This window comes from Mustela nivalis (assembly GCF_964662115.1).
Source record: "Mustela nivalis genome assembly, chromosome: 14".
Classification (NCBI taxonomy): Eukaryota; Metazoa; Chordata; class Mammalia; order Carnivora; family Mustelidae; genus Mustela; species Mustela nivalis.
The window spans coordinates 33096545-33112462 of NC_139033.1; the positions used below are offsets into that span (position 1 = coordinate 33096545).

Consider the following 15918-nt stretch of genomic DNA (forward strand, 5'->3'; position numbering starts at 1 on the left):
CCTCACACTGGACACAGAGCTTACTTAAAAAAGAGAATAGACTAGAATAAAATAAAATAGATGGGCAGAAGATTTGAACACATGCTTCACCAAACAAGAGGTAAAGATGAAGAGATGCTCCATCGTGGACCGCAGAGTAAAGCCACAATGAGACACTATACGTCTAGCAGAACGGCTAAAATTAAGAGTCAAACCACTGACGATACCAAGTGCTGATGAGAACGTGAAGCAACTGGCACTCCCATTCATTGTTGATGTGAGTGCGGAACGGCCCAGCTACTCAGAAAAATAGTTCTGCAATTCCATGCATATATTTACTACATGACCCCACAATCCCACTCCTAGCAGAAATGAAATCACACGTCCACTCAAGTTTTTAGAGCAACTTTATTTGTCATCGCCCCACACTGGAAGGAATCTGAAGGTTGGCGAGTAGATAAACGGTGGTGCATCCATCCCACAGAGTACGACTCTGCGATCAGAAGGAGCCAACTTCGGATACCCCCAACAACTGGGATGCAGCCCAAGGGCGTTATGCTAGAAGAAGCCAAACTCAACTGGCTTCCATTCAGACGACATTCCGGAAAAGGCAACACTATAGGGACAGAGAACAGAGAGCAGTTGCCAGGAGGTGGGGGTAACACAAAGAGGATTGATTACAAAGGCAAACAGGAAATTTTAGGGGACTGAAAATAGTCTCTGTCTTGATTGTGGTGGTTACACAACCATAAATTTTTGTCAAAACTTATACTAAAACTGTATCTCTAAAATGGGGTGAATCTTACTGGATATAAATCACAAACTCAATAAACCTGATATGAAAAATTGTTTGTTTTTTCCACTGAAGGAGTAGATATTTAGAAAAAGCTCTTTTAAGAACCTTAAATATACAGGTTTTTTGGTTTTTGTTTTGTTTTGTTTTGTTTTGTTTTTGGTGGTGGTGGTTTCTTTGTCATTGAAATAGACCATGAAAGCCAGTAAGTTGAAATTGCTTTTCCATTTTAGGATAAGGTGTTTTACTACCTCTGCCTAAATTAAGACAACTTGTCAGAGTCTCATCACAAGAATGTGGTTTTTCTCATGACTCATGTCCACGTAGACTGTTTTCAGGACTACACCTGCCCATAAGAAATCAACAGCCTGGGTCAGAGGGGCGGGCTCCAGTCCCCTCCCAGAGGGGATCAGGTCTATATTGCCATGTTGTCCAAGCTGGTGGCAGATTTATTATCCCCCAGCACCCATTCTAATTGTACTGGCCAGTGAAGGCGGTACACTGGGGGGCTACTGGGCATAAGCCCCCTTCCCTCCATGTGTGATGTCAGGAAATGACAACTTTGGATCAGCTGCCACAGTCTTGTGAATTTACAGTGGAAAAGGCGCACCCCTTGGGTCTTGTTTCAACGAGTGGGAAGGTGTCCGAGGTGGGGGGCAGAGTGATAGTTACGTGGCCCGACACAGGAAGTGGATGTGATGTCTGAGGCCCCCGCTGTGCCCAGGAATGGACAGCTGTAAGAGACCACAGAGGGTGCTGTGTAACAGCTGGGTCTCTACCACTAGCATCTTCCAGGAGTTCTGCTGGTGCGTGGCTGTCCGTCTTCCCATTTCACCTTTGCCCCAGCGCTGTACACCAATATGGTTATCTTCAATTCACACACGTGGGAAACAGAGCTAAGGAGGGCCGCGGTGCTAGGGAAGGCAGTTAGCTGCAGGGCTGAAGACTCCAGGTCTGCCTGCGGCTCTTCAATTTGTTCCATCACACGGTGGGGGGGAGGGGGGGGGAGGAGCAGGGGGATGCCTCCAGGGCCTCGCGGGAGAATGAAGTTACCGGAAACGTCCTGGAATTTGTCGTTTTAACTTTTTATGCTATTGGTAATCTTACTAGTGAAAATCTTAAGTGAAGATTTTTGGGGGCAAGTGTTCTTGCATGTCAGTGTTACTAAGGAGAATGGAGGAAAGAGATGCAAACTAAGCAGGAGTTTCAACTTCGCCCTGATACCTGGGATCAGGGTAACCGTGCAGGAATGAGTATGGACAGACAGACAGACAGACAGACAGTCAGGCTCCCAAGAGCATGAGACGCCAGGCTGAAGGGGATCATCGAGGGTCACAGTCAGAGGTCGCTTAGGTGTCCCTCCCCATTCAGAAATGTATTCTGTGCTCCCCTTGCTCAAACCTTGGGAAACGCTGGGTTACTTTCCCAAGGGAGGCAGTTCCTTAGTGGGGCCAGCCATGTGGGTATCAGGTCAGGGTCTCCGGCATCTGTGGTCCCTGCACCTCTGGCCTTGTCTTCAGTGATTCCACCTGACATGCTGTGCCTGCTGCTGGCCCCACCTCTTTTTGGCAAGGCTCAAGTCCTCGCAGGGCAGTCTGTTCACCAGCCGGCACAGCCCCCTTCCTTGGCCTCGGTTGGGGGGTAGGGGTGGGGTGGGGGTCAAACTGTGGCAGGAATTCCTCAGATAATCTCTGTTCCCAGCAGCTCCTCTCCTGCCCTGGGGCAGAGCAACACCCAAAGTCTTCCCTAGCTCCCTAGGAGGACCCCAGATGCCTCGGGACTCTCCAGCCCGCTTCACCTCCTTTCTCAGGGATGCTCAGGGCCAAGCATAAATAAAAACGATGACTCACCAACTGAATGTTTAGGCCTTTGAATGCTTATTTCCTCCCCTCAAAGGGGGTTATGCGACTGGTGCCCAGAGCACCCCCCAGCTCCTCGGAGCAGATGGCCAAGGGGAGACATGCATCCTGAGACTGTCAAAGAGCCAATGTTTCAAAATGACGCCTCTTCCACCAGAGACAGAACCCTCGCTCAAGCTCGCTCTTTTGCCCAATACCTCACCATGGTTTGCTGAATGAGCATAAAGGGTGAGTGGGACATCTCTTATCTGTTTCTATACCAGGTTCCTCTACAGTCTTCTTGACTGTGCAGTAGTTGCTCTTCAGTGACTTGTGCCGCTGGAATGCAGTAGTACAGTCGACACAGGCCCCCGACCATGGATATTTGGCTTTGGAAGGAATTTCAGTCCTTAAATATGGATGTGGGGGTCTCTCTGTTGGAATGTGATCACTGGAGATGGAAGCACCCCCGGGGGCTGGGAACATCCCTCTCTTATTCCCAGATGTGCTCTGGGAGCACTTCACTCCACACCCTTTTATTCTGAACAACTCTCCAGTGTAGACGGATGGTAAAAGGGACTCACTCTTCCCCTTCCTGCATCCATCCCTCTCCCTCTCTCACGCTGCTCCTCTTCCCGCTAAGAGCTGGGGCTCTGTCTCCTCCAACTCCTGAACCTGAGCTGCCCGTGTCTTGCTCTGGCCAACAGAGTGTGGCAGAAGTCACAGCATACCAGTGCGAGCACTGGGATGCTTGCTCTCTCAGAAACCTGCCACCACCAGAGAGCAAGGCCAGACTAGCTCGCTGGGAGGTTGAGGGAGCACATGGAGAGAGCTCAGGCTGGCCCCTGCTAACCGCAGCCAGCCTGCACATGGGTAAGCAAGCCTTACCAGGCTCAGGCAGGCCTGAAGAACCACCCAGGTGGGACCAACCCACAGAATAAATGGTGGTTACTTTAAGCCACTATGTCTTGGGGTGCTTGGTACATAGCAGAAACCCCTTCCTCCTATCACAGGAAGGTTCCAGGACATCACATTCAAATTGTTCTTTGCACTTACAGGTAGAGAGAGAAATGCATTCTGCCTTCTTCGGGTAGTGGAGGTAAATGTGAGCGGGAGACCCTATACTCCACTTCCCTTTCCACTCTTTCGCTGCACAGCCAACCTGTATTTTAAAGAATTTTCTCAGGAGATCAACAGTAGATATATCGTCAAAGCAAAGCCTTTTCTGTCCCAACTCTGTTGCTGAGGGTTCCACCGAAAAGAAACAATATAACCAACATCTGACACCATAGCAGACCACAGAGAGCAGAAATAAGTCACATCCATTATTTTGCAAAGAGCCCTGTTCAAACAACCATTTAAAAACATTTTTTTATGGTGAACTCTGAGTTTAATAATCTCTTTATCACATTCTCCAAACAATTTTTCATTATTGTCTTCATTTTATTCTGTTTACATCTGTCATATACGTCTCTGTAACACATAGACACAGACTTCTATTTGTCATAGATTTCTACCACTTAATTGTCTTTGGATCAATATCGACCGTAGGGATCAGGGTGGGAAAGAATACTACCTTTTTCTGAAGGTAGATTCTTAATGTGTTTATTTAGCACCTTTTATTTAAGGAGCTCAAGATACTTAAACATTCACTGTAGCATCCTTTTGTTACCTCTGGGTAAGGAAAGTGTCAAAAATGATCGCTAGTGCTTTTTTATAAAAAGAAATAGGAAAGTACAGAAAGGTGAAAATAGGGTCCATGAGATGATTCCAGTCACAGTAGAAACTCGGGTCTTTAGCTTAGCATTCTACTCTGCGAACCATATTTTGTCTGTTAAACACACTCCATATCAAAATGTATAATAGTTTCTTCCATTTTTATGACATGTCTCTTCGGAAGGATGTTAACTAAATGGGCAGAACAAACAGTAGATTCCCACAAACTAATCATCCTGGCAATGCGGTTACTTCCTGCAGCTTTTTACGTAAGCTAAGGAGTCCCATAAATTAGAGAGCTAGCCTTTGCTCCTCCACTAAAAATTATAACTGAGGGGCGCCTGGGCAGCTCAGTTGGTTAAGCATCTGACTCTTGATTTCAGCTCAGGTCATGATCTCAGGGTGGTGAGACTGAGGCTCACGTTGGGCTCTGCGGTGGGCATGGAGCCTGCTTGAGATTCTCTTTCCTTCTCCCTCTGGCCTACCCCCCCAATCATTCTCACTTTCTCTCTCCCTCTCTCTCAAAAACAAAAAAATCATAATCGCTATTATTTCAGTGTTTCCAAGAGATCTGCCACCAGTAGGGAGAAATCAGCGACCAAAGGTCATTCCTTCAGCCAGGCACCTATGGCCATTTAAGTCTGGACACTGACCACTATTAGCACTCTTAAAACCTACCAGAACCACAAAATTAATTTAATATGTTTAGGTATTTTAACTTTTCTTTGGTATATGAGAATACTCTCTGACCATAACAGATGGAAGAAGTCAGGTCCTTCCTTTTAATCTGACTCACGCTGTGTGTTTCCTCACGAGAGAGCTGATCTTAGAGAAAAGTATCTCTTTGATAAGTTTTCTTAAATTCACAATATGAGGATTTGGTTTTTAAACAAGGAAAATAGCAGAAATGTTTTCCATTTTTACAAGACTAAATTACAGATGCACAATTATTTAGGAAGAAAATAGGGTCTATTGCCTAAATACACTTAGGTGGTTCTTACCTAGAGAAAGAAAAAGCAAATTAACATTTTGGCTTTATCCCTCTTTTCTTTTTTTTTTTCTTAAAGATTTTATTTATGTATTTATTTATTTGAAAGAGAACGAGCAGGAGAGGGGCAGAGAGGGAGAGGAAATCTCAAGCAGAGTTGGAGACCCTGAGATCATGACCTGAGTGGGAACCAAGGGTGAGATGCTTCACTGACTGAGCCACCCAGGTGCCCCATCCCTTCTTTCCTGAACTTTCCTGGCAGCTGCTTGTCACCCTGTACTCGGGCTATCCCGTGTCCTGTTTATTTCCCATGTATTTATGAGAGAGACATCAAGAATAAGAATGCCAAGCTGCACCAACTCGGATTTTAGAAAGTTAGTTACCAAAGTAGGTGATTGCCTCTGCTGGAAGGAGTAAACACATTCCCCTCAGGAATGAGCCATTTGGGGGTGGGGGAAAGAAGGACCCAGTACGACTTCCGTCTGCCTGCAGAGTGACAGAAACTTAGAAACATTCAGGGGGGAAATAGGGTTTCCCTTAAAGAAAATGAGAACACAAAAAATAGGGTTTCCCTTAAAGAAAATGAGAACACAAAAATTTTTTTTTGAAAACCAAAAGCCCTTCCATTTGCTCCCTGAGCCTCCCTCTAGGCTTCCCAGTCCAGGCCTTTTCACCAAAAGTGCTTAGTACAGACCTCCCTGCCCCCACCCCCAAAAACCCATCACCAAAATCCGGGCAACCTTTCAAGAAGGGGTGCACAAAATACGTAAAGGAGACCAGCACCCTTAGGAGAATTTCAAGAAAACCCTTACATAGTAAAAACAAAAAGGGGTAGAGTATTAAGAAAATGTTACCGAAATGAAATACAAATACAAGGAGGGGGGAAGCAGACCCAAAGAGAACAATCATTAAAACATAAGCCATAAAGAGACAAACTAATGATGAAATGATAATGGAAAATAGGATGGGACGGAGGAAAACCGAAAACCCTGAAAGGAGGTAAAAGTGGAGCGCCGTGTACCTGTGTCATCAGTTGATACGTGACTGTGGGTATCAGTAAATGCTCAGAACAAATGCAGGTGTTTGAAAAGTGCCCGATTCTACAGAGTACGGCGGGCGCTGACCGTCGGGTCATCCCACGCGGATGTACCCGGAGGGAGCGTCGTCGGGGAGCAGATCGCGAGGGCCCCGCCGCGCCCCGCCCCGCCCTGGCGCAGGTGCGCGCCGCCCCCCAGGCCCCGCCCCGGCGCAGGTGCGAGGGCCCCGCCCCCACTCCCGGCCCGCCCCCGTCCGCGCGCAGGGCAGGTGCGCGTGGCTCCGGGACGCGGCCCCTGCGGTGCCCACAGAGGACCGGCCGGAGGGCCGGAGGTCGGCGCTCACCCCCAGGCAAGGCGGCTCTGAGGGGCGCCGAGAGCCGCTGCGGGTCCCCGGGTGCTCAGCGCCGCGCCCCTGCCGCGCCGGCCTCGGCCTCCCCCTGCTCCTGCACCGGCCTCGAGGCCTTGTCGGGCCCCGGGGCGCCGCGCTCCTGCAGCCCCCCGCTCGGGCGCGCGTCCAGGCCGGCACCCGGGTCGGGAAAGCGCGGCCCGAGGCCGGCGAACGAGTCGCAGCGCGGCGAGCTCTCCTCCTGCACCGGGTGGCCCACCGGCTCCCCCGCGCCGCTGCCCGGCCCCGCCGGGCCCTCCTGGGAGTTCTGGCTGACGTAGACCACGATGATGTCGCCCTTGAAGTTCATCACCTGCCCGCTGGAAATAAACGTGGAGTTACTGTTTCCAGTCACATTTCCTGCAGGGGGAGAAGGAGAGAGAACGGGCAGAAGGTGAGTCATCGGTTCTGGGTGAGAACTTGGTCTTGTGAGGGAAGTTTCCCAAGGGAACAGGCTGTTCCCGCAGCGGCGTCCCCTCCGACACCGTCCCAACGCGCAGGGACGCTCCCCGCGGTTCCTTCATGTGTCAGCTCACCGGGCGCGCTGCGGCTGAGGAAGGAGGGCGGGGGAGAAGGCGAAAGAGAAGCAGGACTGTGGGCCATGCTCCAGTTTCGTCGTCTGCCACGCGGGACTCGCGACACCGGCAGGCGAGCACAGCAGGTGTCGGGCTGTAACAGGTGCAGCCGTTACCTGGGAAAGGTGTGCGCGCGGAGATCCCCCGGCGGCAGACAGACAGGGGCCTGGCTGCGGTCGGATGCCTCAGTGAGGGAGCGCGCTGCTGGAGGGAAGGCTGTTGCTTGATAGGACCCTGGAGCCCAGGAGCCCAGCCTCCCCTGTGACCAGACTGTCACACCTCTGAACCTTCCAGTTCAGCCCTGGAGGGCCATGGGTCCACCCAGGCTCAGTATTTAGCAGAGGTTAAGTCAATTTCCTTAACACCTTTAACTCTTGGAACAAAAGAGATTCATAAGACTAAACTAGAAGAAAAGAAATCCTGTAAATCACTCTTTCCTTCTGAACCCTGAGGTGTGTTTTATCCCTATGGGGTTCTACCATCACCTCTTTGTGGGTGACTAGATTTGATCAGTCTTTAATTGGTGAGCCTTTGGGGAAACAAATACAAAGTTCAACAAGGGAAGTCGCTACTCTTATTACTCTTCTATTTTAAAAACTGGTATCTAGAAATGTCCCAGGGGAAAATGAATGCTATAAACCAAGCAGATGCAGAAATGTCCCAACACTCAGTATCAGAAACAGAATCTTTCATTCTGAGGAGAAGAGGGGAACATCAAAATGGCTCCTCACTGTTAACGTCCTCATCTTTTTTTCTCAATTACTGTGACCCAGCTTCATAATAATTTATACAAATTAGCTTTCTAGCACTACTCCACACGAAGAGATTTCCCCCATATTTGGAAGGCAAGTTTTGGATAGTTTGACTAAAATACCAACAGTCTACAGGAAAATCCCATTGGGGAGACTTCCTTCCACCCACAAGGTACCTTGAGAGGAGCTGAGATGAAGACCCAGTGACCCAGGGAACTACAAGGATTTTAAATGAAAACAGATGTCACGTGTGAGCCACAAATCGGAAAGATTTATGACTCACGCTGTTTCTGTCACAGGCAGTTGTAGGGGGTATATTTCAAGATGGTGGTGGGGATTTATTTGCCTAATAAGCCCACCAGCAACATGGAGGAGGCCAGCTAGTGTTTCCATTCACCGGCTAGCTGGATCACTCCACATCCTTTGGAATTTATCAGCAAGTGCTCCTAACATATGATGTACTCTACACTAGGGGTCTACTTTCTAGTATGTCTATGCCTTATTTCTCCCACCAGTTACCAAGTTGGTTCTCAGTTCTGTTTTCACCGGGTGAACTCATTAGGAAATCTAATTAACTATCTAGTTTCTAACGTGGTAAGATGTAGATGTGATACAAGAGGGGAAGTGTTTCTGTAAAAACTCAAGTGAGTGCAAGGACCCAAATAAAAGTGAGTCAGTCACTCAAAGCAAAACAAAAGACAATATCCACAAATGGCTGAACTGGTACGGTGACAACGGACAAGAGAACTATTGAAAAAAAGGAAACACATGAAAACTACAGAAGGATCTTGCACTCAAATTTGCTTTGCAAATTTCTACAATTTCCCATTCCACACTAAAGACTGAGAGAGTGGAAGTTAAGATCATGAGGTTAATGTGAAAAAAAAAAAAAAAAAAAAAAACTATCATCAGCCAACACATATGGCCCTTTACTAAAAATAATCCATGTGAATGTTAAGTTTTGTGTTTTAAGTTTAAAAAGGTGCCCAAGACATGGGATGTGTAAATGACTTCTCCAAGTAACTCAGCAACTACTGACCCTGGGCTGATACCAGGGCCTCTCCTGTGGCGGCTGCGGGAGGAGTGGGCGCCATGACACTGAAGTCCTCCCAGTGGAGAGATCACTAGTTAGTGAAGACATCAAAGTGAGAAATTAACAACAGTATGAAGATACCATCAACATTCTATTCTAACTGAAACATACCATGTTTTTTAAAAATAAAAGCAGCAATTTAAAAAGTTGTTTTAAGGTGTGATTTTCTGCATATAGTTCCCCTAGTCTGTTATTAGAACATCACTGGCTTCTGGTTCTGCTGGTCTCAGTAGAATGGAGAGCTACACAGAGGGCTTCGCTAGCCACTATGTGATTAGCTTATGGCTTTGAATTTAATCTCCCATCTTCTTCATCCTCTTCATACAGAGATTTATCCACTTATGTCATGGTACATATGATTTCTCCCCCATTTTAATTAAAAATTTTTTTCCCAACAAATCATCCTCATGAATCCACTGTTGCTGACCTTCTTCCTGGCCAGAATCTTCAATTTGTCTGAGCTCAAGTCAAAGCCCATTTTTTCTTATCATCTTGCACATCAAGATCTTGTTTAATTATGCACATTAAGAATTTCATCCCATGCCAATTTGCCTCATGGCAAACAATATCTTTGATATATTCCATAGGATCTATATCCTTATTTTTTTTCTCATCTAAAATGGAACTCAAAACTTTTCACCTGAGATATATTTAAACATTTCAGAATCCTTTGACTGAGACTGGATCAAGAATATTCTTTTGGAGCTAGGGTAGAGACATAATGGCGGGGATGGACAAGAACAAGGCCTTTAAATTCCTGACAATTAGGATGTAAAGAAAAGGTATCTAGAAGGAGTGTAAGATTCTAAAGCAATTTTATTTTTGGGGGTGCCTGGGTGGCTCATTGGGTTAAAGCCTCTGCCTTTGGCTCAGGTCATGATCCCAAGGTCCTTGGATGGAGTCCTGCATCAGGCTCTCCGCTCAGCAGGGAGGCTGATTCCTCCTCTCTCTCTGCCTGCCTCTCTGCCTACTTGTGATCTCTCTCTGTATCAATAAATAAATAAAATCTTTTTTTTAAAGCAATTTTCTTTTTTTAAAGATTTTATTTATTTATTTGACAGGCAGAGATCACAAGTGGGCAGAGAGGCAGGCAGAGAGGAGGAAGCAGGCTCCCTGCTGAGCAGAGAGCCCGATGCGGGGCTTGATCCCAGGACCCTGGGATCATGACCTGAGCTGAAGGCAAAGGCTTTAACCCACTGAGCCACCCAGGTGCCCCTTAAAGCAATTTTCTTTTTCACATTTCTTTTTTTTTTTTTTAACTCAAGGTAAAATTAATGACAAAGACGTCCTTCAATTAAGTCCGAGTGCATTCCGTCCATGCTGACTTTTATGAAAGTAGTAAACTGACATAGACTGGAGTTCCTAAAAAAGTTCTACTGATCTGCCAGTGACAGTAAGTGGCAGTAGAGCCATCTTCAGGGGCACGTGACCTGTGTGGTTAATGGCGCCCTACCCTCAGAAGGCCATGCTTGATTTAATGCTCTGCTGTCATCATCTTGGACTTATTAATTTCTGCACATGGACACCTCATGTTCTCATTTTTCACTGGGCTTTGGAAATGATGTAGCAGGTACTGAGTGGCTGGCAGCTCTTAGGATTGTTGCTCTGGGGTCTTCCCCCACATCGATGCTTTAATTTAGTGTGATTCATTTTGGAGGTAACCTCTTCTAAGTTGGAGATCTTTCAGTATTGCAGAAGTATTTGTGAATCTGACTTTCTGTACCAATACAGAACTCGAGGTTTGGGAAGACACTGAGTCACAGAGGCTATCTACCTGGGCCAGTGAAACGTGGATCCTTTGATATAGTTCCCTGATGCTCAAGCCACTTGTTATTTGCTATGGAAACATCTGACACCAACTTTCTGGTGTAGCACTGAGGCTCGTCCCTTTGAGGAAAAGTCTAGGATGGTATCAATGCTACCTCTGATGCTTTGCCTACAGCCTCGAGTTTTGGTTTCTTCAGGGTGCAATGAGAACCAAGCCACCTGCCAAGCAGTCTGAGTGCAGAATCCTTCTAGAGCTGTCTTCCCTCAACAGTTCCTTCACAGTTGTCTCACCCACCTCAGCTTCCACAGCAAACAGATTTTGGAATCACTCTTTGAATAGTCCAGAAGCACTGAACGGTTTTCACAGAAACAGTTCTCATGCTTTTCAAACTGACTTGTTTTTACCAGCTCACCAGTTTCAACGGGATCAGCTCACAGTCCTGGGGCAGGGAACACGATTTAGTAAGGATGGCCATTCGCCAAGTGGGAGCAGAAGGGCCTGGGTATTCCTAGGTGTGAGTGCTCCCAATCCAGAATTTACTGAGAGCTCCCCCCACACCGGGCTGGCTGCACTGCAAACACCAGCTCCCGGCTACTTCGCATGGGGGCATTCCAGGCTGACTTCTTTCTCCCCCCTCCCGCCTCCACCACTGCCTTAAGAAGGGAAACTCTCAAAGAGCCTTCTTCTCTCATGGCTTGTCCTAATGCAGACTGACCCGCTAGTCATCTAGTAATGTCAATGTCATCCTAGTGTTGCGGCCTCTGAAGAGCAGAAGGTGCTCAGTGCTGACTAAAGGGATGAGGTTTCAGCGGCTGTCCAAGTCCAGCAGGGTACGTGGGGAGGGACAGAGGAGAGAGCAGGGGTCTGGAAGCTCTGGTCTGGTCCTGCTTGGCCCGCCCTAGCTGTGGGATTTGGGACAAGCCATCTAACAACCTCTCCAGATGTCGGCCTGATTGTTTGTGAAATGAGGATCAAGTTGCAAGCCCTGTTAGCCTGGCAGGTGCGGCCGCACAGAGCAGCATGGAACACCTGTTAAATGAAAGAAAAAAAGAAAGAAAAGAAAAGAAGAAAAGAAAAGAAAAGAAGAAAAGAAAAGAAAAAAGAAAAGAAAAGAAGAAAAGAAAAAAGAAAAGAAAAGAAAGAAAAGAAAAGAAAAGAAAAGAAAAGAAAAGAAAAGAAAAGAAAAGAAAAGAAAAGAAAAGAAAAGAAAAGAAAAGAAAGAACGCCTGCCTGCAGGACGGTGTAGGGGTCAAATGAGGTGATGGGTTTGAAAATGCTGGGAAACTGCCGACAACAAGGCACAGGCGCGCTGATGCCGTTACGTCTCCCGGCAGGTGGAACTCCCAGGGAGACAGATGGGAAGAATGTGCCGGGCAGTAATGTTATTTTTCAATGCATGTCTTGTTGGAAGATCTCAACATGTCTTGAAGACCAAGAGGACATTTTCCTCCAGAAATCCAAGCAACTTTGGTTTTCTTTGCCAAACTAATTCATCATTATGACGGTCACTGGTTTGAACCCTCATCATATGGTTCTGTCCTAAAGCCCATGGTCTCTCTCTCCTCACACAAGTCAGCGATGACTTGTCTGTGGCATGGGCGTGGATCAAGGTTTAGAATGAGTCGGTAATAGCCTTCTTCTGTATACACCTCAGTCCTGAACCGTCCTTCTCAATAGCAAATAATTCCTTCTGATGCGCTTTCTAGCTTTTAGGACAGAAAGGTGTTATAGGGCTAGGCAAGTAGACTGGAGAGGACGAGTCAGCGGGTCCCCATGTCAGCAAGCTACGTGATCCTGCAGGCACTGTGGGGTCTCCTTTTGGGCACGGCTGGATGGCTTCTATGGTTGGTATCTGCCCCAAAGGGGTAACTCTTTCCACTGAGGGCCAAGGAAGCCCTGGATTGTTCTGCGGTTGGGGAGGGGCCCAGCCCTTGTTGGCAGCTGGTAAGGGGAAATATGAAAAGGGAAGGAAGGTGTAGATGAGGCTTATTCAAGATGCCTTACAAAGGCCTGAGACTTTTAGTCTAGTCAGCCTCCAGGAGGACAAGGTTGCCCTTCTGATACCTTCCCCTGGTAGGCTGCCCTTGGCATTGATTTTAACTTCACTGCCACTTGAGAAAAAGACAGGGTTGGAGGTATATGAAGGAAAGAACTTTCCTCCCCAAAGAACCGGGGATAGTGAAGACAGTACCTCCTGGAGACCGCTGGGGGAAGCGCGGGGACCCACAGGCCAAGGTAGGCATCACTCCCACAGATCTTAGCGTTCCTGCCCATGGAAACTTCTGGGCCTGGCCTGGCCACAGCCCCTCACTCAGCCAGAGTAGTCAGCTCTCCCAGACCCTTATTCTGTGGCACCCTGGAGGGTCTCTGACACACCGTGAACAGAGGAAATCAGTATCGATGGCATCGATGTAATGACAGCAGAGCAGTGGGACGAGGTGCGGGCCTCACAGGCAGAGGGTCAGGAGAGCAGCGTCTCCTCGTCTCTCAAGACAAGGTGACTGGGCATTGTATTTGAAGCTACCTAAAAGTGGGATTTGAGAGCCAGAATGACACGAGGATTCTTATGAAATTAGAAATTTTGAAGAATTTCTAACATTTAAAATGGGTCGGTTGGGTTTACATTAAGACTTACTGGAACTTAACTAGCAAATTTTTCAGGTGACTCGAGACGGTTAAAAACAGCATTGACGTCAACAGAAGCAATGGACAAATGAAGTGTCCATCCTAATCAGAAAGAGGTCTACACTTGCCTAAGTCCTTGCTTGACACGGCCCCTCCGTGGAGTCTCTCTTTCTCGGGCAAAGAAAACAAGCTTCATTTTAAGAACTCAATCTCTGAGAGAATTCACATTTTTAAGCAAGGTAATGCACACTCTTCTTCCCAAAAGCTTATTATGTTGTTTAAAATGCATAACGTGTGAATATTAAATCACATGAACTATAGCAAATAATACCACCCAATTGTCATGTAGATTTTTCTTCCAAGGAACAGAACTAAAAATATACACAAATACACTCAAACTACCCAGGCTACACTGAGTTCTTTTGGAATTTTTTAAAAACTTATTTTATATTTAACCCATATGCTTCTCATGTGATTTTCCTTTTTATGGAAATGCAAGTGCTGTTTTAGGCATTTGGAAGAAACGGAGTATATGATGATAAAGGAAGGGAAGAAGTATTTAATAGTTCCATTCTGAATCATGCTTGAAAGTTACTTAGAATGGCTTACGAATGAAACTCTTCCAAAACGAGCCCCATTAGAACAGAAAGAAAGCAAGCAGGACTGAATTAAAGTATCCAGTAAACATATTTTTTCATATATTTTGAAAGAATGCACTGACTTTCAGTACCAATGAATATTGCCAGATAACCAAATAATAACCAAATAACCAAATAAGCCCTTATAGTACTTAGCTAAAAGCAAAACACAAGCTCATGGATGGCATTCCAGCAAGAAAGAAAAGGAAGTTAGAACTAGATAGAGCATTGCCTATTGCTTGGGGGTTGGGGAGAGAAAGAGAAGAAAATTAAGGTAGGAGAACCTTTATCTGTCTTTTCAGGACGGAAATGGATGGTCAAAGATAGTTACTTCAAGAGAGGGGGACCCAGGGACGGGAGACCGACCGAGGCTAGGGAGACACGGGGTCAGGCAGTGCCTTTCAACCGCCAGTGCCCTCGGCTCCCAGGAACCAGCCTTGGCGTGTCACTGCCTCTTGCATGCAGCAGCTCACCTTGCCTCCTCCACCCAGGAGACTGAGGTCCGTCCAGGAGAGCTCATGCCAGTCCTGCCATGCCCTGCTTGGCCTCCAGCTCCCAGAAGAGACTGAAGATGCGGGAGGCTGAGAGTGAGTTTAGGGAACAGACAAGGAGGTATGGTCTCCTGTTCCTCTAGTTACCCATGACTCGCTGAATAAATGAGCTTCACATCCTGTGACTAAGCTGCCTTGGAGACACTGGAAAGATCAGGTGTGGAGAAGGTCATGGGAATTCCCACTGAATGGTGTGCTACCTAGAGCCCCCTTGTTGATAAAGACGTGCACCAGCATGGCTCAGTGAGAAAGACAGAAAGCGCACAGAAGTGGGGGGGAGGGTGCCCGCGCAGCCAGCACACCTGCCCTCCCTGGTTCAGAAGTAGCGCTGGAGCAGCAACTTGAAGGACAGGAGGAGTGGGAGCTCTGGGAAAGTGGACAGTGTGGGTCCAAGGCAGTTCACACAAGCAGAAACACATGAAAGAGCAGAAGAGGCAGGTGAGACATGACTGTAGAAAAAGGGGCTGGCTCTGGCCAAAACTTGGGTGGGGGGATGGGAGGAGAGAGCAGGCCCAGGGGTGGAGTGACAAGCGGGGCTGGGTGGGGAAGGGGGGGTGGGAGGGGTGCTAGGCCGAGGGGAAGGGGCAGCAGGCTGTCTGAGGCCTTGCTGTCTCCAGTTACTGATTTCTTCAGTTGTCCATTCCCTGACCTCAATCTGTACTTGTTTTGTGGGGTTTCCCAGTCTCCAGGGCTCAGTAGACCCTCAGTAAAGATGTGATAGAAAAACAAATAGGATGCTGCTGTTCATTGCTAACCGCTGTGGACCCCGTAGATAAACACCTGTTTCCAGCTCAGAAGTGGCCAACGCAAGAAAGTGGTTTCGGGAGCCAAAAGCAAGTCCCCGGCCACTGCAGACACCTTGGTTGTAAGAAGTGATTCTTTCTTTCCCATGCACTACTTTTCTGGATACAGTGAGAATTCTCCAAACTCCAGGTGAAAGGATTTATTACCAAGGTGGCCGCCATCATGTCCTCGGGACAGAAATGTCAGATGTAAATTAGGAAATGGTTTTATAAGACATAGCCAAACACATGTTTTCCCCTTACTGGTCTTTGCATAATTCTCACTGTTCTTGGAAGGTTATAACATTGCTGGAATAGCTTTAACAGTGGATATTATTTTTAAAAGTTACCCTTGTAGAACTGTTTGAAGAGCCACCCTTCTCTTCAAAGGGATGCTG

At 47.3% G+C, this 15918-nt stretch overlaps 1 protein-coding gene and 1 long non-coding RNA gene across 6 annotated transcripts in view; both read right to left on the bottom strand.

Annotated features, from left to right (window-relative positions):
- Positions 1–372: 372 nt before the first annotated feature.
- Positions 373–5868, bottom strand: LOC309848166. The gene is made up of 2 exons (XR_014302868.1): positions 3667–5868; positions 373–595 (listed from the first exon to the last, which is right to left on the bottom strand). It is a non-coding gene; the product is annotated as an uncharacterized lncRNA (long non-coding RNA).
- Positions 5869–5879: 11 nt separating this feature from the next.
- TNFRSF11A (TNF receptor superfamily member 11a) overlaps positions 5880–15918 on the bottom strand; it is a 50159-nt gene continuing 40120 nt past the window's right edge. For 2 of the 5 annotated variants that reach the window (XM_082699366.1, XM_082699365.1), the window contains exon 10: positions 5880–7096. In XM_082699366.1, the coding sequence (XP_082555492.1) occupies positions 6750–7096 (347 nt within the window). In that variant the 3' untranslated portion in view covers positions 5880–6749. The remainder of the gene's footprint in view (positions 7097–15918) is intronic. The other 3 variants (XM_082699367.1, XM_082699369.1, XM_082699368.1) reach the window with 3 other exon arrangements.